The sequence below is a fragment of the Solenopsis invicta genome, chromosome 1 (genome assembly GCF_016802725.1).
Source record: "Solenopsis invicta isolate M01_SB chromosome 1, UNIL_Sinv_3.0, whole genome shotgun sequence".
NCBI classification, from domain to species: Eukaryota; Metazoa; Arthropoda; class Insecta; order Hymenoptera; family Formicidae; genus Solenopsis; species Solenopsis invicta.
Window position 1 is genome coordinate 30,082,185 of NC_052664.1, and position 26,567 is coordinate 30,108,751.

The 26,567-nt window shown below is 36.0% G+C and overlaps 1 protein-coding gene across 1 annotated transcript in view; it reads right to left on the reverse strand.

The window, feature by feature from the left end:
- Positions 1 to 26,567, reverse strand: part of LOC105208087 (UPF0489 protein C5orf22 homolog) — a 619,399-nt gene that overhangs the window by 115,566 nt on the left and 477,266 nt on the right. The window contains exon 6 of the mRNA XM_039448948.1: positions 6,734 to 6,849. Within this exon, the coding sequence (XP_039304882.1) occupies positions 6,734 to 6,849 (116 nt within the window). The remainder of the gene's footprint in view (positions 1 to 6,733; positions 6,850 to 26,567) is intronic.

A 26,567-nucleotide genomic window follows, 5' to 3' on the forward strand; every position in this document is an offset into this window, starting at 1 on the left:
AATAGATTTTATATAGGAAACATTGAATTAAATTTCGCAAATCCTAAAATACTCGTTGTTTAAAAATAAAATTTAATGCGAAATTTAGGTTTTATACCTCTTTATAAAAAAATATGATTTTATCTTATAGTTATCAAAATCATTTTTTTATAATGAAAATCAAAATCAAAATACTGATAAAGTAACAATAAGTGTCTATAACAAAATGTTAAATTAATATGTTTCTCTTAAATAAAATTTTATAAAATGCAACGTGAAATAAACTGTTTTTTTTTTACAAATTTGCTATTGTTTAATTTTAATATACAAAAACATTAAACTGCTCACATACATTAATGATATATATACTTTCGAATAAAATTATGTAACGAAATACGTCTACATGATCAAATATGACTTGTGGCATTAAGCTTGTGAGCAGCGAACAGTTATACGCAAGCACGAAATGCAGATTTATTGGAAGCCGTTGAAAGCCATCGATCTTTCATTCGGCCGCGCATTACGCCACAAGAAGATAAACCGAGGTATAATGAGACTTGAAGAGGAGAAGGTCAGTTCCTCAAGCGATGTTTACCAGCCGCTACTACCTGCGTGTATTCTGACGGCAATTTGATGTCCTTGCCTCTCCTCTTCGATGTTCTGCATCATAAAAGAAATTGGGTAGGACGAAGGGAACGTAGTAGGCGGTGGGTTCGTTAACCCGTCGCGTCGTATGGACATCGTTGCAGAAATGCAATTCGCCAGCTGACGATACGCTTAACTGCAACGAACTAACCATGATGCAGGATATACCAGGCAGGAGGATGAAAGAGAACCTCTAACGCGGAAGGGTGGTGCATTAGGTAGAGATAGCTAATGCGAGGGGGAAACGCAGACACCGCGGCGCTTTTTAATTTCTAATTATTGCGTAATGACCCTGCACTCCGACCCCCGACACTGCGTGCAAACCTTATGTCTCGATAGAGCGCACGACTAAGACCTTTAGTTATGGGTTGCGATAATTGCCAATTTCCATAGGCTCTCGTTCTACGTTCCGATAGAGCACACATGTGTCGACCGATTCTAATTGCAGGCTACGTTCACAATGAAAGCATCAAAAATACAAAAAAGATATAAGTAACTTTAGGAAAAAATTATTCTTCCGTCATACGTAACACGTATGGGTTATCATGCTTTTTGCAAATTACGAGCAATTAATTTTATTACACTAAAAATACACGATTTGACGTAAAAGAGAACAATCCGAATCTATATGGGGAAAATGAAGAGAGTAATTTGCAAAGCTTCAACGTTCGTGTGATTCTGCGTTACGAAGGCTTGATTTAAGAATCATTCCGCGCGCGTTGTGGAGATGCCTTTAAGCCTGGTCCATCTGCACTATGGCACAGATCATAGAGAATGCAGCTCGTGCAGCCAATATCCACTTTGTAATCTGTGCACAGGCGCTTCCTACACGGATGCACGCGGGGAATCGCAGGTAGGCAGGCAGGTACGCGGAGAGGATAGGTGGATTCCTAGGTGTGCGCATCTGGCCGCGTTGCACATGCGAGTGGTGGTATCTGATTCCCCGACGGAAGTCCCGTTCTTGCTCAATAACGTAGGCGATCTGTCGGGAATAATGATTGTTTCACAGGCAACGGATTTGTACGTACAACCGAGCCAGAAACCGCGGTCCCGTCCCGCCTTACGAAGCGTTGCCCGTAAGCGTTCATTAAATTTAATCTCCCTTATGAAAAACTGTCTGGCGTACACTCGTTTTCTTCGCATAATGAAAATCGTTTCCATTTAAAAGGACTTCGACACGGGAAAATAAAGTTGATTTTTATCGCACCGGTAATTACCGTACGTCGCGGTCGTATCTAATGCTAAACTCGGACCGACGTGTGTGAATAAATTCTGCGAAATACGCGTCTGGCGGATTGCTACGAAACGATCAACGATAAAGAGCGATACTCTTAATTAGGAGTTAACTGCTGGTCGTATTGCAGGTGGAATCCGTTACATACATGTGTCTTACACCTGTATACTCTTGGATATTTCCCCGTGAAAAGGGGTAAGAGGATTATATAATCGTACTCTCTGCCAGAATTGAGAGAAAGAGAGAGAAGAAAAAGGAGAGGGAGGAGGGAATATGAATGAGAGTTAAATAATGGATAAGGAACGAGAAACATGCGTGTACATAATTTCGATTACGAGACTCGATGATATTCAAAATTATGCTCATGCGTATCTCCTCGTAACATTATCAACATATTTCACATACAGGCATTCATATAGCAACCGATAATGTTCGTCATTAATATGAATATTCTTCGCAATGGATACACATTAATTACAGTTTTTTCTACAACCGTGTTTTATACGCGAATCAGCATTTCCCGTAGATGAAATACAATTGCTTCTACCATCCTTCTACCGTCATTTATCGAGATTATGGATGTTGGCAATTAATACACACGTCGGAATTAAAACGCGAGTAGCATTTGCGCCACGTTCATCGGCGCTGCGAATAAATTTCAGATAATGACAACATCTAGATACGTTAGAAGGAATATATCAAAATTTGGCGCCTATGTATTACAAGGTCAGTCCATCAAGATCAATTCCAGATCACAAAGGAATGATTCTGTCGGCAATCACCTGCCCCATGTGCGCGATCATACCTGGCGACAGGTATTGCACCTGTAATACACCTGCATCCGATCGACCGTTTTGGAAGAAATTTATCGCCCCGCCCCGATTATCGGAAATTTATCTGTATTATCCGCAATTGCAATGCGAGATTTATTATCAATATAAATTAGCACATTAAAACGATCCATTACCTATTTAATTAGATCGTTGCATACATCTCATTATATCATTGTTCGCCGATATCAGCAATTAATCTTTACATTAATTCAATCGGTATTTAATTATAATTCAAAATTTGCTATTACAATAATATAACTTAAAAGATATTGTATCAACACACTGTTCCGAAAAAAAAAAATAGAATAAGAAAAGTGACGAAATGAGATCAGACAAAATTCTCGCGAACTGATGGTTCATCTAATTATCAGTCGTTATGCGTATCGCGGATAAGTGGGATTTATGATGACAACGGTATAATTCACCAGTGGCTAAAGATAGAAAAAGTGGACAGGAAATGAGGGCGAGTTCGTACCCCGAGTTTTATTTAATTGTTATTTACGCCAAGCGATCACGCGACTCGAGGGAAAGGAAAGAGCCGCCATTTATTGGCGATAAGTGCGAGTGGGGGAAACTGAGGCAGAGAATGTAAGGGTGTACGACTGATTTAGAGAACTAATTCGCGACAATTATCACTGAGTTGAATTATAGCTTTAAGTCACGCGGGTTTCTATATCAATCGTCCTGTCTGATGTCGAAAGGCACGTATGAAACAGAAAAGTTCTACTTCTTTCGCAATATAACGTCACGAAAGTGGATAATATTAACTGATTATCTTGTGCTTTAAATAGTTACAATAAATAAAACTGGTCTACTTTCGGTAGACGAGAAAAAGAACTTTTACCCGTCTTCTGAACTAAATATTTAAAAAATATTGAGATGCTTCATACAGAGTGTAAAATAAAATATTACTTTTTTAATATCCCGACGATACTACACTGAGAACAAAATTTGTTGAAAAACTAAAATATTTAATCCGATACGTTCAACTGAATATTGAATTGATTAGTTAATTCTTAATTAAAAAATGTTTATGGTTGACACGAATAAACTACACTTTTTTATGCAACTAAATAATTATTGAATCAACCCAATGTTTAGTTGAACTAAATATGGCTAAATACTTTATTTTCAAAAAAGTTTTTTTCTCAATGTACGGTTGGTCTTATAATTAGTACTTTTAATAAATCTTGATTTCCTTCGGACATTCTTTAAAAAAAATTCTTTTATCAAAGATTTTACAAATCTTGGATAATACATAAAGATTTACATAAAGGAGACTAAAGCATCCTATAAAGTCGTGCGCGCAAGTATCCTATCAATACGGAAATATCGACTTTATAACATATAGCCACTCAACCCGTTAAAAGAACATCGTCACGCGCTTCGACGGGCTAAATTCGAGACGGTCCGTACATTACGGAGATATGCATTTATACCGCATCTATGCGTCTGGCGCACACGCCGCACGTTCGACACGCCGTGCGTATGCACCTTGCGCTCGGGGCCTCTCTCCCGCGCATCGTCAGACGGAATGCCGGAAGTTTCGATACTTCTATCCAGCGGCGTAAAAGCCGCGACTACGTCGAGCAATCTGCCATGCAATAAAATCGGCGACAAGCCGTGAATTCGTGACACGACGCTCATAAAGGGATTTATGCGCACGTTCGAGAGAAACGAGTTGACGTGGCTGACGTCGAAAACGTTATCGACGGCGAGGGCATACGTGCACGTATGCGTTTAAATTGCATGACCCTGTGAATAATTTTTGTTGCGTACCTATGCCGCAAAAGTCGATGCGATTAAAATCGCCAGCCAAAGTTATTCTCGTTTATAAATAGCCAAGTTAATACTGTACGGCATATTTATATATGCATAACAAAATTGAATAACGTTGTAGTGTTTAATTAACAATTTTTTGTTTTATGTTTTGTATATATTTAAGACTTTATGTACTTACTTATTTGAAGTTCTTTTATAAATTTACTAAAGACAGGAGAATGAATCCATATGTTGGAGTATTAAAATTCTTTCATTAGCAGCAAAAAGTTTATGAAATTTTAATGCATACGATAAAGCCAGTGATATAATACGTTGTAAAATTCTTTGCTAAATCTACTACATTTACGTTATATCTCAGTATAATATCGTGATATTCAGTTTGACAACTTTATAACTCTATTGTTCTTATCGCAAAATCTTGCAGGTCATAATCGGTGCTATGTCAGTAAAGACATTCCGGACGATGTATAGTTGTAAATGTATATTGTAGTTATAACTTTCGCATGACAGAAGTATAATCAAGTCAGTTTAAGCCGGTACGTACGTATGCTTAAGCAAAATTTCTACAATGCAAAGACACAACCGAGAGAATGTAAATTGCTAATATTTTACTGGTTTAGAATATTTTATTTAAAGCAACCAAGTCTTGACAACTTGTTTAATTCTTTTGTTATTTAAATTATTTTAAACTCTGAAAGCGTGGTTTTTAAACTATATTTTTACGTTATTATAAGTTATTTTCTTGTAAAATTTGTTACATAAAACTATTATATTGAGATTTTAAGTTGTTAATAAAATAATCATCACATTAATATAAGCTAAAATTCATTATATTTTTATTTGCATTTTTTTCTGTCGAAATATTCTTTATCTTGCTTGGCAATATTATGATTTGTTATAATTTATATTGTGTATAAATGTCATCAGAATTTTGACCCAGCAGAATCAGAAGAAAATTCTTCTCAAAATTTGTGTAAAACTATCTTACAAAATGAGATAATGAAATATTAAGATATGATAAGAATCATATGACTTGGGTCGCAATTTTTTAAGAACTTTTTACCTTTAACAGCTTAGTTATCGATGATCTATATTCTATGTAAATGTAAGACACGCTTAAACATTGTATATACTTTCAATCCTCAGATAATCGATCGCATTTCGCGTATAATAGTATTATACCGTTGCGTTGCCGGAAATAAGTTTACGATATCTTCCCCAGGAGATGGGCCTGATTAAACGATATGCATGAATAAAATTAATTGATATTAATTGAAAGTAATATCAGCGATCTTGAATCTAATTAGTCCTTTGTATAATCTCCAAATTTGGCATTTCGTAATAACTATATTTTTTGAAATTTTTTATAAATGATTAATCGAGCGTAAGTTTAAAAATGTTAGTTTGCAGTCATTTAATTTAACTTTTTATAGACTATTTTTAATATTAGTATTTATGAATTTTCTCGTCAGAATCGAGATTTTGATCAAACAATTTTTACAGATTATTCTAAGCTACTCAGATCGAAAATTAATTATATCATAAATTTGAGGTATTGAGATTCCGAAAAAAAGCAATAATATATCAAAAAGACTGATGCGGCAAAAAAGATCTGAGATCAATCTTGCAGCAAACTTGTTCAAACGCTTGGGTCGTTTTGTCGCGAAACCCGTAGTAGATCCGGTATCGAAGGAGAAAGGATTGATCCAGGATGCGCTGAAGATGGAGAGGCGCAAAAGTCCTGCTACAAAGCGAAGACGACAAAGAAATTGCATTGCCGCGCTAAATCTCAGTCGTCGATACACACCGACATAATCAATCTTCAATTGGTACGATTGATTCTTTCTTTTCTATGTCATTGCCGTTTTGATCCGCGGATAACCGCGTCGGTTTTTACAAAATTACACACGTAGATATGTACACTATCTTTGCGATAAAAAAATATGAATGCAGTATAAATGTAATGCAAATGGGTTATACGTTTTTTTTTTAATTTTTTATGCACCATGAAATAAATTATTTTGATTGAAAGAATTAATTATTATAATCAAATATAAATGGTACATAGTTTATTGTGCAAGATATACTAATGATTAAATTAAATTTTACTCATGTTGAGAAACAAATTTATCACTTTTTTCCATTGCACGTGTTTAATTATGTTCCTCTCATATTACACTATCTAAGTTTGTTATAGCATTCATAAATATTTTTATGTTAATGACGTGTACATATTATATAAAACATTGTGCAGACTCACCGTGATGTCTTCAAACCATCGTAATCCTTTAAAGAACGATGTTCTTCTAAATAACCGAAAAGATTCTTCAGTTCGGAGAGCTGTTGGTTCCTCTCTGCCATCGATTCTTTTAAAATCTAAAACACATAATCACAGTATATTTTTATAAAGAATTAAATAAATATATGATGTTCATGTATGAAAATTTCCAGATAAATTAAAAAAGATTTATTTTCTTATGCCCTTTCTTTAATAATTTATTTATACAGTGCGGCTGTATGAAAAACAGATAGTATTTCACATTCTTAAATCAAAGATGAGGAAACTCAAAGTATTATGCTAAAAAAAATAAATAAATAAAAATGCTTTGGTGTAATTTATCCTATGTAATTAATATATATTTTATATAATAGAAATAAATTTTTTTTAGAAAATAATATTAAAAGATACTAGCTATATCGCAATATGATAGAGAAAATGTTAAAATAATTTTTATTTTGTACATGTGAGAATAGCGGAATCAAAGGATTGACAAAAAAGGCATCGCGAATTTTCACGTTTAGAAAGAGAATTGCGTCGTTCAACCTTAATCGCACCAATCTTTGTTCTCCACTGTACATAGATATAGAGCAAAACTGAAGAAAAAAATAGAGGAAGGACCAGAAAGCGAGAGATGGAACGGGGAGGAGGGTCGAATAGCGCGGATAAGCGAAAAAAAAATCAGGACCACCGCTTCTCCTCGAAAATAAAATCGGTTTTCCGATAACTGGTTATTTGCTCGCACAAGTGGCTCGCTGACTGGGCGAGCACGTCGGAAGCGGTTTTCGCGTGTAATATTATCGAGTTATCGGTAGGATAGGAGAGCATTGATCGCGCCAGGGATAGAGGCTGGGGGGAAATGGACGAACGCGAAGAAAGAGACCGAAAGAGGGTGCTCGGGGTGGATCGGTGAATAGTGTAGCACGAAGAGGAGGAGAGAGAGAGAGAGAGAGAGAGAGAGACCGGGAGACGAACGTGCATTGCACGAGCACAATATATTCGCGTGATTACAATATGTCGGGGCTTGAGAGACCAATATCAACCTGAAGTCGGATCAGCCAATGCTGATAATCCCTATTGTTGATGCCTCCACTCGACTGCCTCTCACGAACGGATACATCTTGTTTCAAAATTTCGAATAGCTCCGACGTAGCGAATACGCCGACGAAGAATGCTCGTGTGGTTAAAAATTCTTCCTCGAATATCTCCGCGATTTCGACGTAGAATTTGAACGTTATAGAAACTCTGCGAAAAGTTCCTCGGTTTTGAGCGCATCTTAAAGGAAGAATAGGAGGAAATTTTAATGAGAGAATCTTTTCCGCTTTTGATCACAGAGGATTTCCAAAAATACATGCGAATGAAATTTTTCCTGGAATGCTTCGACTAGTGATAAAATCAACGTATCGATTATTCAGTTCAATAGCGTGCTTAACTCAATTAATTTGAGTCTTGAAATGTTTACATTGAGTACGAAGTTTTCGCAAAAAAGTCCAAGTATTACTTTTATGAAAATTCGTTTTATTATACAGTTTTGTAATATTAAAAAAACGTAACGGTTTGAATTACCTCATTAGAACATCAATTAATCACATCTTATATAAATTATCGTATAAATTTTATCGAACGAGATTTTTTTATCAAATAATATTTTTACTCTTTTATTTCCCATTTTCCAATAAATACGTTTGCTGATTAAGCGTCGGTTTTAGCTTCAACATAAATGGAAAATTACGCGTATTGCTCGTGCAGTGATTCATTATGGACTGGCGATTTCTGCGCTCGTGCATGCGCCGGGATCGCGTTAAAAGAGAGGTCGGAATGGCGGATATGTGGACGGCGAAAGAAACGAAACCTGTCCTCGTCGTTTATGCTCGGCGTCGGCAGGCTAGGCCACCTTTCACACATCCCACACGAAAGACGACGATGACGGCAGCAGCGGCGGCGGCGGCGGTGACGACAACGAAGCTCGGTCTCTTTCAAAACAATTACGCATTCTTCTCCCACCTCCTATCGTCTTGTCGCAATATTGCCGCATATAGTGCGCTTTACCTGTAGCCGCTTTCTGTCGGTAAAGACCGGCGGATCATGGCAAATGCGCGATTTACTTGTAGAATTAGCATAAAGAAAGTGTCGCCACAAGTATGTTCCCATTTGTCGCGGACTGATTTATTGTCCTCGATCCGACGATTACCATGTTCGTAAGACTTATTGAAAGGACCGGCACGGACAGTCTCTGTACACGGAAACTATATTCGTTTACTTCGATTATTAACGTATCTGCGTGTCGAATTTTTTAAATATCTGGATTGTAATATATTGTAGTGACATAATTCACTGATTTATTGTTGAGACAAATTGTATTCTTTAATGATTTCAGATACTAGGGAGAACTTGGAGGACTTCATTCATCGTTGACGAATTGTAAGTTTCAATGCATGCTACTTGCGATTAATTAGACAATATTACAATCACATAACTATGCGTGTATTATATATACTGTACAATATTATTATAAGAACAATTATTTTTATCCATTTGTTACGTTACGATCGTATATAAAGATCATTAGAGTAACATTGCGTTAATATTACGCCTCGGTAAACTAGCAGTAAACGCATAAATTATTAATGCTTTCATGCAATTTTCTGTAAGAAAGTTATTTTATTTGAAAAAGCTAAGTTCGTAGGCCAACGGAAGACTGAAGTGGCTTATGCCATCGAGATTGTTTTCTGTCATGACTTTCCCTTGTGCCGTTCTCCTACCAAATGCTGTCATATACCCCATTCACCCAGAAGCAGCCATCGCGATTTACGATCCGCTCTCATCTTCGTGCACAGAAAAGCGCACGACAGGTTTCCCATCTCGCGGGCCTCTACGGAAAATATTCTACATTCCGATAAAAGTGATGGACGATGTAGTTCAAACACCTCTAACATTTTTCCCGCTAGAGAAATTAAAAAGGCTTCGACGCAATTTGCAACATGTTTGATACGACAAGGCAGACGACGAAAAATGTTTTAATGGATTAAGTGGCATTAATCTTAAATTATAATTAATGATAACATCAAGAATTAATTAACGATAATAAGTTCAAACAGATATTTATAGGCCGAGTTTTACGATTGCTCAAATCCTTCACATTTGTGTTTGTAAGGTCGGTATTCATAGTCGATTCTTATATTTAGAGAGATTTTAATTAGAGAGCATCTTAAGACATTTAATTAATGGTTTCGAAACAAAAATCGATTATAAATAGCGATCCAAGAGAAAAAAGTCAATTCACAAGGGAGAAACCTGTAATTTTACGGATTTCAATAATTAAATAATTAAATAATTTATCAGTTTAAGAAGTAAGATTTAATTAAGTAATTAAAATTGTTTCAAATTCCGATTAATTTCGTACGAAGATACGTCCAGACTTACGCGTGTCCGCTTTATTTAGAAATATCTAATGCTAAATGAACATCTTGATTTCGTAATAAACGATCAGCTTAATTTTAATTTAATGCGTATATACGTATGAAGATAAAAAAGAATTTTTAACGTGGGTAGCTCAGAATAAGATACGTGTATTTATGATAATTATTCAGTATAAAAAACGATTTTACGTCGGGCCGGTTTACGATATCAAGCGAAGGCTGATCCAACATTGGACATAATTAATACCGATACTTAATTATGAGACCTGTCGATCGTTACAATCTCCAGACTTACTTTGATTTTCTTTAGTTCAAACGCGCCGTATGTTGGCCCCGCAATCGTGCAAAAGTGATACTTACATGATACTTGCTCCAAGAGGCGTGTTCAATTGGCCACGGTAACAGCGGCTAATATTAATGAACGAAATTAATGGGAATAGAGTCGCGATACGCACGCGCGCAATCGGACTGCCGCTTTAATCCTCGCCACTTATATCACGACTGCAAAAAGTCGCGCAGGTTTCGCGATATCACTCGGTAAATCGCACACTTTACGCTTCTCTTCGCCGTGGTAAGATCGCCGACTCGTGGAGAAACTTCGCCGATAGGCATAAAAAGGATTACATCCGTGGACAGAGGACTCTTGGACTTTCGGCGAAATTGTCTTCATGCTTGTTTTATCCTTAGCGCTTATTCGCGTCATAGCGAGGTTTATCTTGTCTTAAAACGTGCTTGCTTTTTCGGTGGAAAATACGGCGGTGTATATTGAAGTTTGCGTATTATCGCCTCGTTCAGCCTCGAAATTCGGAGAGATATAACAATTTCGTTTTATCGAAGATCGAAGCGAGGCATAAAGGTAATTTTAAAACGCGTGGTGTCATACGTTTGCTTTTATTTGATTAAAATTAATGTAACGTTAATTATTATCTTCTACTTAAAATAAAAGCGAGCAAAATGAAGAATGCACGATTTCAAAATATTAATTTACACATATTTATATTAGATATTAAATTATAAAATTACAATATAATAATATAAAAAACAATATATGAAATCGTAATTAAGACAAAAACGTTTTATCAGAGCTTTACACGATTAAAATATATTACTACAATTGGAGTTTTGAAAAATGCCAAGTGTTAATATGGTAGTTCTCACGTTCATTCACGTGTCATTGACGAATTATTAACGCCCTACGGACTTTATCCACGCTATTCAAGTATCGTTTAAATTTTACAGCAACGTAATACCCGCCTACCCGAGTTGCAGTGGAAACTGCCTGAGATTTCTTGAATACGTATTCGTATTTCTGTCCGCCGTGTGCTCGTCTGCAGTACGCACGTAGGCGCCAAAGTGGATGCGCGCATAAATTCGCTCGCGGTACGTTAAAAGATGTGAAGTGATTTCGAGCGTGCGGCGCATAACAGGGCGAGAAAAAGGTACGCGCCTTCGTGTTACGTTCGAGTAAACGCGCGTGAGGCGGCCTCCGTGTATATTGTAAAATATACTTACGCAAATATTGAAACTCCACGCCTCGTTCTCCACTCGCGACTGCGTCGGTTACGCACGGCGAGACGTTAACAACGAGTTGTTACCAATAATAATAAGTGGCCCCCGATAAACTATACGCTGCGATATTTAAACGCGGACTATTGTCCGCCTGGACATCATATCCGACGTTTTACTATGTGTTTCGCGTATATATATAATAGATACGTGTTGTACAAATTACGACCTGCCGGATGTCCGCGATGCGAAAGTGACACGATGAAATTGGTAGGATTGCACGTTCACTTTCACTAAGTAGATGGCTGTTTTCAAAAGTATACCCAAGCGCGTAGTAATTGCCGAGTTGACGGTCCGCTGCATAACAGCGGTTCGGCTAAATCTTGCCGTAGCCATTGTTGAGTTAGCAGTAATTGTAGTTTACGGAAATGTAACAACCCCGTGGCTACCGGCGACGTAAAGTAATTGCCATGATTCGCTGTTATGATTTTTCTGCGGAACGCTGCCTTTCGAGTGACGCAACGAATCATTATATTTGAACTTCCGTTTGGAATGTGTTCGCCGTTAATCTACCAAATAAATTTTATAATTCTTTCATTTGGATACGTAGAAATTTTTTCGCGCTTGTTTCAGTTATATGAGTCAACGGAGTTGCCTTTCATTTTAACGTTAAAAAAATAAAATAAGTAATAATGAAGAAGCGAATTTAAGATATTTTTGATGAAAGAAATATAATTTTGCTTTGCAAAACATAAATTCAAATAAGATGCATATAAGCTATTGAAACAGTGGTACAAGTTCTATCGGAAAAATCTTCAAGTGCAGTAATTAATTTCGATTGTTTTATTTTGATGTCTGTCACATATATGAATAAATAATATACATAAACAATAACATTATATATATCGATCAAAACGCTTATAATTTTCTCGTACTTACCTCACGAAAAATTAAATATGTTAATGAAATAAGAAAAAGAAATAGAAAAGTTTTCAAACAAGCATTTTTAAAATAATAAAGCTTTCAATGTGTCTTTTAGTTTCGCCTCTACAATATTTTGTTCCTAAATTGCATAAAATTAAATATTGATATTTTTAAAATATATTTTTTTACTTTGAAGTCTTGAAGTCTTTGAAGTAGCTTGATGAAATATTACTAGATGAAAATTAAAAAAAAATTATTTTAAAACAAGCTTTTTAAGTTTCAAAACGCTTAAAATTGATGCGATAATTTCTCACAATGATATCAAATTTTGCGTAAAATCTTATTTTTTATAAATGTTTTTTTAACATTAAAACTAAAGAGTTAACGTGAAAAAAAATAAAAATGGGTTATAAGTTATAATATGCGCTTGAGAGATTCCCATAAATTTCTTCAAAAATTTTTTAAAGACTTTTTATATACTTAACTTTTCATGAAATACGAAAAAGTCTTGAGCATTTTCAAACTTTTGACCACAAGTATAGTTTTGTATTATATAGGAAAATGAAAATACAATTTACAAATTTTGTATCGTATTAAAACAATTACGCATAATAATTAATGCGTGACGCGACATAAGAGTGAAATCCTACAATGTACGAGCCGAAATCCACCCCTGATAGTGATGTACGGGGCGCTTTTTAAAAGACTGAGTGAGATTGATGGGTCATTTTCAATAATTATTGTCAAGATCGCAGTGTGACGTGGGGACGTCCCAATATCACCTTCCTTCGTACTGGCCATTAGCATAATTACATTATGTGAGTGCATCTGGGTGCGTAGGTCGATCGCGAGTGGGATAAATAGGCGAGTTGCGTGCGAATAGGCTGGAATTTCTTGTGGCATCGAGCAAGGAGGATGAAACACCGAGTGAAACACAGGAAGAACATGATTATTTCTACCGTTTTCCCATTCCCGCCGTTACGCCGCCCCAAAATTCCGTATTATAAATTATACGCGAACAGCGATGACGTAAAGAATTAATATGCTAATGTAATGTTCATTAATTATCACATGCTGCCTCCCTACCATTAAATCGTCGTCCGAGCTTTACGATAGCCTTGAAAATGAGGATGAATTTTTCTTTAATCTTTTAATATAATGACGTACGCAGTACATTCATTTAGTTACGTGGCTCAGACGTGCGATCGATCTCGTTGACAAAAAATAACGGATTACGAGGATTTAATAATAATCTACGTCACCGTGCGAGACATTATCCAATTAGTTACACCGTAACTATATTCTGTAAATATAAATTACGCAGCAGAACGCATGGAGGTATTCATCGCCGCGCTTACACGGCGACTTTTATCTAACTCTCGACAAACCGCTATTAATGCGAACGATAAAGGGCAACCAATTATAGAAGAACCCTGGGTTATGCGCAACAATTATCCGTATATTCGCCCATAAACGCGATTGGACGCTCGTCCAATCCTCGGGCACTAAGAAATTAGGCAAGGCTCTCGCGGAGAAAGTCGGCGTTTAACAAGGTCTTTGAAAATCGCGCACGGATAAAGGTTAACTGCGCAGTCGGTGGGGGAGGATAAAGCGGGGAAAGGATCGTTACAGCTCATTAGCCTTATCGCCCTGTCCATCGTTTAACCTCGCGCCTTTACGCCGTGGCTCTACGGCAAGACGACGCGACGCGGCGCGGCGCGTCCGCGCTCTCGCGAATATCGGAATTTTAATAGAACATCAATTTAACGACAACGACGATTTCGTGATCGGCGCCGGATCACATCGACGACGACAAGACGAAAAAAATAGCCGGTACTTCTCAGCGTAACAGGCAGAACAGACGCGCGTGCACACACACATACACATATATACGCGCTCGCTTTCGTGTGATGTAAGACAATAAATTCCGCAAACGAGACCCGTGCTCGATCGAAAGGTCGCCGCGAGACGGAACAGCCGCGGGTATTCTCCGCGTGATTTATGCGCCTACGAAAGATCGTGAAGATCGTCGTGACTGATTCGAGAGACAAGTGGAATAAATGCCGGGATACCGGGATCAAGTTCCACGGAAATCTGTATCGACGTTTCCACGTCGCGGATTTCCCCTCTCCTCCCGGTATGGTCCCGTCTCCATCATCCCTGTCTCCTTTCGTTTGTCTGCGCTCCGCCGCGCTGGTCACGGCACGGCGAAATATTAGTTGCGATCAAACGTTTATTATTACTTTTACCAGTGATAATGCACGATACGCATGATTCTACATTTATACATACATGCAAATCTCTATTATATTTTTAAAAAAATTGCAAGACCCTGCAATACTGAACAATGACCAAACATAAAAAAAGGACAATATTTTGTTTTTAATATTTTGTTTTTAAAAACTTGACGAATAACAAATTTAGTACAGAAAAGCTTTGTAATTTTGTAAAATAAAATCTTGATAATACAACCACGAAAAGAAGAATTTTGCTGAAATGTAGATCTGAAAATAACTGTGTTGAATAATTTGAAAAATTGTATCCGATGTTTGATTTGCTTCAGAATTAATTAGAATGTCAAAATTATTTGCAATAGTATTATCATGCTTAGATGTCCTGCACAATCATTTTGATGGGCCAATATCAAATTATTTTTTTATTTATATCCAGCTAAATTTTTAGATGCTGCAGTAAAATTATTCTTTCCGTGAACCAATAATCGCGAATATCTTTTCCACACTTGTGCCGTACATTTTACGAAGATTGAAACCAATATAATTTCGTCGAGTTCAGAGTTTTGAGAATGATATAGGCGTACAAAAATGATCTCTATATTTATCCGCGACGATGGAAACGTGACGATTGACGTAAGACACGTTTTTCTGTGTTTGTAGTAGGGAAAATTGAATTTATCAAAGTTATATCGAATTCAATCGTATAATTTAGCATAACATCGCGAAACTTGGACGTATCGTTTCCAAACATTTAATTCCGCATATTCCGATTCCGCGTAAAATTAACCGCAAGCGTGCGCAAGTTCGCAAACAATTCTACTTATTGCATAAAAAAAAAAAAAATCCACCAATTTATTCTATAAATAAAATAACGATGAAGCAACGTTTTCCGGGTACGAAATTACGATAGGCCGTGCGCATTATCTTCCGAGATATTACGAAGGTACACGATACTGCACTTATTTTCCAATAGTCTTAAAACTTACTCATCCGCATAAGTGTTTACGCAGCTCTCACGAGTTAACGATTCTTCCTAGTCTCTCCCTATCTTTCGAGTAGATATTAGTCAAATTCACTCGAGGCTTCGCACACTCTCGAACGTCGTTAGGTAAATCTATTTTCGCCCGACGTGGGTGTCGCGATATCCCGGCACGTTTCCACGTAGGCTTCGAGTTAAGTAACCGTCGTCTCTCATGCAATTGTCACGATTATTTGACTCTAGTCCGGTACGGCAGTCATTTTCAAACGAAAGCCATTTTCTTTCATTGCGCTTGGCATAATATTTGTATATCGCAATCTACTGATCGGATACTCCTTCGCACGACTCCTACTACTTCTCGTGCCATAAACTCGTTTCGTTCGTTTCTCTTTAATGTAACGTCGCGCTCCGGCAAAAGCAGACGCGGCGCTACGGTGACGCAAGTTGCAAATATATTTGTGCAATCTATGCTATTGCGCGAATATTAGCCCCTATTTACGAGCCAACGCGTATAAGTGTCCACCCATGATGGGGCACCGCGCTTCGAGGTGTCTGAGGACACATTTCTCTCGTCCTACAAAAATATCTGCGCTCTTGAAAAGACCCGCTGCTTTCTATTATCAATATAAATTATTTTATTACCCACAGCACTTCACTTTCGTATACTTCTTTCATGAATAATTGATCACGAATAATACATCAATCAATCTCTTTCAATTAGCAGGAAATGTCAGAAATATCGCTGACATTTATTAGTCGTTCCGAAATGAAATGTGAAAACATCGCGATATTCGTCGACCCCTTTACGCCAGATATTCATAGATTTCAGCTCAGGATGTTATATGCGAGTTGCGTGCATGCACACAAACTGAGAAGCGGTCGGGTAATGCCGCTCCCACGGGCTCGCGGGACGAAGATGAAAGAAGAGCGCTGATACCGTGTGCAAGGAGAGGCAATCATCTCTCGCGAAGGACTGCAGGAAGAGAGCCTTGGCGTGTAGCCTCAAGATGCAGCTACAGCCGGATGATTCGATTTGATGGCATTAATCAGCGACGAGCTGGCGCGGATTAAAGTCGCGCCTCCGAGCGGTATAACGTTTCAATTTACCGCACGAGCATTCGGAGGGCTACATAGGTCGAACGGCTAATACCATCGGCCATCTATAATTCAGTCACCTTTATTTGTACTCGTACATCAGTTCGACGCGAATAGCGTCGGTGTCGTTTGTTACCTGAATATCGAAAGCGCTTCGCGGATTATTAATCAGTCGAAATAGCCTTACGGGTCTCTTGGCTCTAATAGTTCATTCTAAACGAAAGATGAACCTAACGGTTAATACTTGCGGATATTAAAGAATACGAAAGAGGGAAAATGGCAATGAGTTTTAATTTGATTATTTGGGAGTTAATTTGAGAACAAAATTTTTCTACACATTTTTACGTTAAAAATTATTATATGTATGTAAAAATAACTTGATAACCCTTTCAGTGCTACGTGTAAACATATCCAGTCTAAGAATATAAATAAAGCTTCTGAAGAACGTTAAAGACAGAGTATTCCGCGCAAAATTAATTCATTAAAAGCATTCAATACTAAAAGGGTTAATACACTGGTAAATATAATATTTACTTACATTTTTAATATTATGTTTATTTGTCGACTGGACTACTAAATTATGTTGGCAGTTCATTATACGTACATATCATTTTTTCTTTCTTAATTAAAATTTTAGAAAGATTTGTAAAAAATTTTTTATTTGAAATTTTTTAATGATAGATATTTTTTCAATAATTTTATAGACACCATTATTTTCGTTATGATTAATATATGCTAGAATCCCGCTTGTATCACCGATTACATTGGTACGGTACGATATCGGTTTTATTGTGAGCAACATTTCCATTTGAATCTTTGATGTTTGATATCCGTCCAGTTCGGAGCAGTAGAGCGGATTAAGAATGATCGATAAGAGTATTGTGAAATGAATCATTCTTCGCGTAGAACGGTTGTGTCCCATTGATCGATGTTGGAATACTCAAATGTATTCTATTCGTCGTTTTATGTGCTTCATTACGATGGACATTGCAAGCATTTGCACGTGTGATACGCAAGATACTAAATTGTAAACCGGCTATTGCCTCACTAATACAAGTTGAAGTTTCACATCGGTAGCGCCGGAATTACGATCTTTTCCGATGCATTTCATGTAATTGTTAATGAGTAATTAGTGACCTCACCGGTATTATGTGTGTAAATGGAAATTGTGCAATCACATCGTTACGTTCAGATATTGCATCATAAACCGTTGAGTTCACTTTCATTGTTATTTCAATGAGCATTGTAATAGTTTTGTTTCTGCCGATAGAAGACGAATAATTATATAAATCGATTTTCATGATAAAAAAAAATATATCTAGTCAATCTTGGGTTAGTTTCTCTTATTTTATTAAAAAGTTACTAAAAATCAAAAGTAATGCGATTTTTTTTTAACATTATTATACATCCGACTTTTAACTTTACTAAGATTATCAATTAAAGTTTGGACAGAAAAAATTTTGACGCAGTAAACTAAATGCTTTTCTGCACAATCTCTCGAGAGCTAAGCTATCAATTTCAAAATAATTCTTGTAATGCGAAGGATAAGGAACTTCAAGTTGCTTACTCTTGCTGATGACTTTCTTCGCGAGACTTTCCAATTTATGTGCGACAGGTTGTTCACACGCAGCTGCTAAAAGTGTTAATTAACTTCTTTTGTTCGCCAAAGTTTCTTATTAACACCTCGATCGTTTCTTGACGATGCTTGATAGAATCGTTACTCATCAAAATTCGGGCGCAGCTGTAGGGCATCGGTAGTCCCTTCGTCCTTGCCTTATTCGCACGCAAATTCATCAGCGCCCATCGATCCATCGACGTCGCGTAATCGCGTCATACAGCGTAGCAGCGATAACGGAATAAAAGGAGGCGCGTGTTTAATGCACGTGAAACTTTTTATTACGCGGCTTGCCGAGCCTCGCCGTACGCGTAGAGTAAAATGAAGAAAACGTAGAACTTTTCTCGGCGAAACTTGAACCTAAGGATCCCTCCGACGACATCCATCTTCTGATCTTTAAGAACGCGGTTAATACCCGGATAATCTGTGCGCTTGTTCTCGTAACGAGTCAGACGAGTCGAGGAGCCGCGAGAGATTATTCAAATTAAAGGCAAGGAGGAATCATTTCGTATAGCCTTCTAGAAAATTTCGATCGATTACACGATAAAGAAGATTGAGGTTTTGATTTAATTATTATTTTGTATGATCATATAATGATATTTGAGTATGTTGACACTGAAAAATGACATAATTTCAATCTTGATTATGTGATTATGTGACGAAAGATATAATTATCGTTAAGGGACTTCATCTAATGGTCTAAAAATCAATAATAAGAATATTATCTTGAGCGGTGCATATATGCAATTTTTACTATAAAAATATTGTATATTTTTATAGCATGTGCAAATTTTTAATTTTTATAATTATCGCATAATTACCGCATAATTACGGAGACGTATTTACGAGTATAAGAATAAAAATATGAACTATTCAGTCTAAGGATCGAACTCATGTTGTAATCAATTCGACAAATTAAACACGTGCCCCTTAAATATATGTAATTTTTTACACACATAATGCCATTTCTAATTATCCATTTAGTATTAACTTTGAAAAAAAATCTAAGATAAATGGGCAAAATAACTTCATCAATAATAATATCGCTTGTTTAAATATAAATAATAAATGCTTATAATCTGCAATTGCAATATAGGCAAGTCAATAAAAATGGTGTCTATAATAGTAGAAAGCACAGTTCAATAATACTGTCTTGCAATAATTTATGTCTGTATCTATATTTTAATATGCGGTATAACAGAAGACAGTCCTGTAATCAACGGATTCCTCTATGCTTTAAATTTATTGGCTAACTATTTATAGGCAGCATTATCTCATGATGGATATCGCCGAGCGCCATAATCATAAATTGCAACGTAATTGTTCATTAATTGTTTCCTTCAGCTTCCTCCATAACGATGCATATTTAATGTTGTTATATAGGAAAGATTTATGTTTCAAATATTGTGATGAACAGCGCATACCAAAGAAGTGTGCATCACCTGTTTACGTCGTTTAAATATTAGGGTATGGCCATCATCAATTTTGCATTTGTAAATGTTAATTGTAGGCATGTTTTTGTTGTTCCGTTATTTGTAAAATAATTTGTAAAGTAACTCAGAGTGAGCGAAAGGCATTTATACCTTTCGAATGTAACTACGATAAAAATATACAAGGTACAAGTACATAAATCATTTGACAATGTTTAAAATTTTGAAAATGTTTGAAGTTATTCCACGTACTTCTTGACTCTAAAATTTCCTCGTTGTTATGTATGATACACCCGTATTCATCTGCATATCTATACAAAATTTACATACTTTTCTATTTTGAATATATACAGTATCCTTTTCATATAGAGCAATTTGATAAAGTGAATATATTCATTTTTGCGAAATTATATATATGAATATATAAATGTATAGAGATCGCTAAATAAATAAATAATTAATAATCTAGCTTTAATATTATCGTAGAAAGTAAAACGTGTAATACAGCACGAAATACTACTGTTATAAAATTATAATATTTTCAAAACCCGATCATAGTTCATGTTAAGATGCGCCCGAGTTTTCAGCTTTGGGTCGTTCGACGAGCTGTACGTCGTTAATAATTCCAAATGAGCGCGTTTGCTGTTTTTGTACATACACGGCGGAAGCCTGGGCCTTCTGAAGTTACCGGTAAAAGCTCCTCCTTATTTTCAATTATACGGGGACGGAGGAGAAAGCGGTTTGGAGAGAGCACGAGCGATGCCCACTGCTATATTTCGATCTTTCCTCTCCGCCCAATGTACCAGCAATTAATACTTTATAAATCAATCTCGGCCTAGTGTACGGACGGTGCGATCCGCCGGGCTCGCCTTTAACAACGCGCCGCGATTACGCGGGCCACGACCGCTCCTTCGGTGGAGGCCCTCTCCGGTGTAATAATAGCCCGAGAACCGGGCATAATTGCTACCCTCCACGTGGAAATGGCCATTCTCACTCAAGATAATCGATCACAGTCGCACGATTAATAAGCGATAAAGTCGCTGAGCTCTGCCCTTCACCGCCCACCACTTTCTTCTCCCTCCCTCTCTCTCTCTCTCTTTATCTTTCTCTTCCCTTTTTTTCTTCGTTCTTTAACCTGAAGAAATTTTAGAGTGTGAGCGCTTGATATTTTCACGGTTTTTCCTGCTGTGATGCCTGTAGGTATGCACGCATTCACATCGGAAAAACTCGCCGAACGAGGTTTATCACTGAAAGATTATAATAAATTCTTATATTATATTTGAAGTACAGAAAATGATGTGTTTATTTCTGTAACTTGATAGACAATTTAATATTAATAGATTATTTCAATATAACAGTTTAAATAAATATAAATTTTATACTGTATTATTTTTAACAATCTATTAAAATTTTTTCCGTCATTTTAAAAACCTATGAAATCAATTCTTTTAATGTCTGTTTATGTATTTTTATCTTTGCTGAAAGATGATGGAAGTTTCAAGAACAGCACTACATAACAATCCTTAAAATATTTCATATATTATTAATACTGAATATTTTGTAATACAAAAAGTATTTCCAGAAAATAAATCTCCAAAATAACTCTAACAAACAAAAGACGAGAAAAAGAATCTGTTCTATGTTTCTATGACTTAAATTCACTTTATTTTTACGAGAATATAATTTTCGGACTTTTCGTGTTTTTTAATGAGTTCTGTATCTTTTTTGCATCATTATATTGCATATTAAAATAAATTTAAAAAAAATTCACATTACTCCAATTTATACAATATTGTTTCTGCGTGTTTGATATTTTTTTCATAAGAAATTACCTTAATTTTCGTGCCTCACTTTTCGGTCTACCTTATAAATATGCATCCAATTAGACGCGGCAACTTTTAAAGCACACTCAATGTCGCTGCGAGAGAGTCCACAGGATATAATTATACTTATATTTGTAATGGGGAACAGAGTTTTTCTGAGATGGTTAATCGATCACTGTCGTACCATTAATAACCTGTAATATCGTTAAGTCTTCCACGGCGTATACAGAGTGAATGCACTCGCGACGTAATCAGTGTATTAAGTACGCACCTTCGTTTATTGGCGCACACGAACGCTGATGGGTAGCGAGAACTCGGGTAAAATTAACGACGTTGATTTGCAAACTCGCGAACGTGTTTTATAATATATAATGTCGTGTATTAGCGAACGTGTGCACGGTAGCACTCGGCGGGCGTCGCGAAAGCGTCAATTTTTTGCATGCTAATAATCGATCATGTATATGTGACAGATAAATTACTAAATAAACAGTATTGATGGTGAAACTGTTGGGATCATTAACGCTTAACCTGACCCAACAGATATCCGCAAGTAATCAGTTCAGACGATAATTGCGTAGAACTCGGACAGATAATGATCCGTCAAGCTAAAAGAATTGCAGCATGGCGAAAAAAACGTGTATCTTATTTGTAAATCGAGATATCTTAGATTGGATCATGTTACTTCATTAAAACTTCACATCAGGATGTATAAATTAGAGCATTTAAGTATACACAGTCACTCCAAAAATTATCTATATTCTTAACTTTCTTAATGATACTCAGTCATTCTTAATTTTTACTGTGTCACTCATAAAATAATCAGGTGTATATTATGTGCGAGTTCTATTAAATACTTTTATATAAATTCTAAGTTATAGTTTGCAGTACAGTTAAAAAAATATTGATTCACTATTCTAGTCTTTTAATATTCTATACATTTATATTTCATAATATTATTTACTCAAATACAATTAAATAAATATTGCAAGAGATATTAAAAAAAGGTGCAATTTAATTGTATGTTGTATGAAAACGACTGACATTTATAAAATCAAAAATATGGCGCAGAGTAAAATGAACAATTATTCTTCACTTCGTTAGAATAATCATTGCAAGCAAGGGATGTCTTTTATCGTACGAAGTGCATAATGCATGCACATTGTTACACTGCGTGAACTCAGATGCTCGTGGCGTGGTAGACTCAAGACAGTTCTGAGAAACCTGAAATTACATTTGGAAAGAACATGTTCTCTTTGAGCGGATAAAACGATCGCTGATGAACGATAAAAATTATACTGGAGCGCACGTGCAGTAATGCGATACATGAACGCACCGACAATGTAGTGCTGCGCAGCATAACAATGTTATACGAGACGTTATCCTGGAAATTTAATCGTGCGCGCCTATCGAGTCTACAAATACTAAATTTAACAATGGTTATTTAATGTTGTTAAAAATTGTATTAATTATCATATATTTGGAACCGCAATGTAAACGGGATAGGAGAGGGAAAATATTCTATTTCAGAGAGTGCATATCGTATCGATTGTGTTATCGAAAGAAGCTTCAGTCATAAAATTTCCATTCACATCTGGGATACTTTTTTTTTCGAAAATATATCTATAAATTCCATCATTAAAAAATCTTTTTGGGATTAGACAATAAAATGAAACAAACTATTCCGAGAAAAAGAATATTTTTCGAAAGAAGATTATTACATTGCTATTGCGCACCTATGCCAAACGATAGGACATGAGAATTATGAGATAACATCTATTTCGCCCGATCCTAAGGTTTACGCAGTATCGAGATGCGGTGTTTGTACATGGATGCTTATCGACGATTCTCAGAAATTTCGCACGGTATATATCGTTATTGTCCAAGGTGTTCATTGGGCTTTAGCGAGCGATAAGATGCGAACGGTAGCTCACAGATCCCAGCTGCGGCGAGTGGATTTGCAACAACGATAACGAGGGGATGCTCGGAAGTGCCGATGCATTCCGCGATACTCGCGCGAGCAAGAAAGAAACAACGAGGAAGACAAGGCCGAGAGAAAAAAAGGGGTGGGGGGGGAGCAAAGAAGTTAGAGAGGCGCGAAGAAAGAGACGCAAAAAGGAGAGCGCGACGAAAGAGGGCGCCAGGAAAAGGAAGAGAGAAAATCCCTTGTATGCATTCGTGTAACACTTCACCATGAAGCGATTGCACAAGTGGGAACGCGACCCCCATAAACCACCGTCGACCCCGCTTCTTCTGGTGTGAGAGGAGAGGGCTCCTTATTACCGTCGGCTTGGCAAGAAAATCAAGAAGCCACGGCCATGTCGGCATCGACATACCTTTCCTCTCGAGACTCAGATTTGATAAATCTTTGAAAGAAACCATGGGAAAGCGACGATGGCTAAAATATTTTTTTAAGTATAGTAAATATTGCACTTACGCGCGTGCATTCATAACCAAGTTATTTGTGAGATATTGCTGCTGCTTTATTCAAAAAGGCCGAGAAAATGCAACATAACAGTCAACAAAATTAAAAACAAATATTTTTTAACGATGCGACAGAATGAACAAAATAACAGGAGAAAATAATATAATCGTAGAGAAATTATAGGAAACAATTGACGTTTCTAAAGAGTTGTTAGGGTGCTTTAAATTTTAAGGATAAACACAAAGTTACAGAAAAAGCAAAGGTTATGCGTGGAAATGGCGACAAAGGTAGAAATGTATAAAAATAAAAATGAAGTTAAAAGCTCTATAAATCCATATGAATAAAATGCAATACCTCACAGACGTAAAACGAAGCTTGTAAAACTGAATCAATAGGTTTCAGTTTTGAAATCGAGATATCAAGCTGCGCAAAATGTGTCTAGATGCTATAAAGTGATATCCGAGACGTGAGTGCCACTCCTGGAGACGATGAATGAGACCATTACGCGGGTGTGTCGAATATTTCACATAACTAAAGATTGTAGCCAAGTCGTATATCAAATTTCGATTTGTTTTAACGACACGCTGCGGTCGATGCGATACTGATCTTTGTGTGAACACACCTCGTTTCTTCACATACCGTAAATATGGAAAATCCAACTTTCTGTATGTTGATTATAGCACTAGTTTGTACCACAGATTACGATCGCTTCCAATACGCAAGATATTTTTAAACTTTCTTCTTCGCAACACTCCAAAAAAGTAATTAAAAAAAAATATTTAAAAGTTTCTTTTATAAAATTTTGTAAAAGACAAATTTTGTAAAAGACAAATTTTGTAAAAGACAAAATTTTCAATGTGTTAAATGTTATATTTACATTATAAATTACGATGTTTTCAAATACGTAAAATATTAAATAAAAAAAATTTTTGCACACTTTAAAAAATAAATAATTAAAAAACTCAAGAGTTTTGTTTAATAAATTTTGTAAAAGATAAAATTTTCGATGTGTTGAATGTTATATTTGTCATTGAGTTTATCAATGTATTTATCTTGATTTCAACGTCATCGTTATACAAGAGCGCATGTATTCACGTCTAAAAGTGAGGGAATTTGAAAGAAATTTTTAAATGTTTTTTTTATCTGTCGCGATGAAATGAGGCGTGGCAATGAAAGGATTTATAATGCCCCGATACTGATTCGCACTTTCAACAAATCGTGATACTCTATCGCGATGTAGTTTAACGCTCAAACTTTTAGTCAAGTGAAACATTTAATGTACTCGCATAATGGTATCATTTATCGTCTCACGCAATCTCTTCGCTTTCGACAATTTATCAATTCCATAGTTGTATCGATACAGGGATTGATTGTAGAATTTGCTGAGGCTCGATACAAAGTTGAACTTTATGTAATTAGAAACACTTTACATGTAAGCAAGAAGATGGAAATTATAAATTATCTATACATATTTTCTTTTATCATAAAATATAACAAACGTTGTGAAATCCGTTAAAATTTATTGATAAATTTATCGATATTTTTCAATTATTTAAATTGAACAGAAAAATTATTTTATTTGCCTAAATTACAAATATTTAAAAAAATGTTAGTTCCTGCAAAATTAAGATACCAAGAATTTTTTAATTGGAAACATTTTAAGAGATCTTATTATAGGAGAATTTTTTCGACTTGACACAAATATATCTAGTACTCAAAACTTTGAAAAAAAAAAACAATATTTAATTAAATATCATAAGCAGAAGAAAAAGTTATAAATTAAAGTCAAGTTAAGCCCATGCAAATTCTAAAACAATTTACATATATTAACAAATTCTGAATTTAATTAACATTTTGAATCATTGATCTGTAATATATGTATATTTCATATTTACTTACAATCAGTCAAGATGTAAGAAATAATATTCCAAGTACATTGGATACGCTTTTAATGTGTTTCAATTTCATTGAAACAAAATTAGCAAAGCAACTGTCATTAATTAATTCTAAGAACAAATAAAATTCTATTTTATCAGTTAGTTAATTAAAATGTGATTATCCAGAGAGACAAAAAAAAACAATTTTTACGCAATCTTAATTATGACAGCCCGATGGTTACCGTTACCGTGAACATTAATCCTTTGCTATCCAATAACGGTCAAGCAGATCTATCGACGACCGTGCAGCGTGGCCTTTGACGACCGCACAAGTATCGCAATTAAGTCTGCCTCACGGTCTGCCAAGTTGATGTAGCGCCGCGCGCGTATGCATTCGGTCCCACACTACCGTCATTATTATTGTGGCCGTTGCACGCCAGTCACAGTGGCGCGTGAAAAAGAGTCTCCCCGCGACTTTTCGCGCGCTCGTAG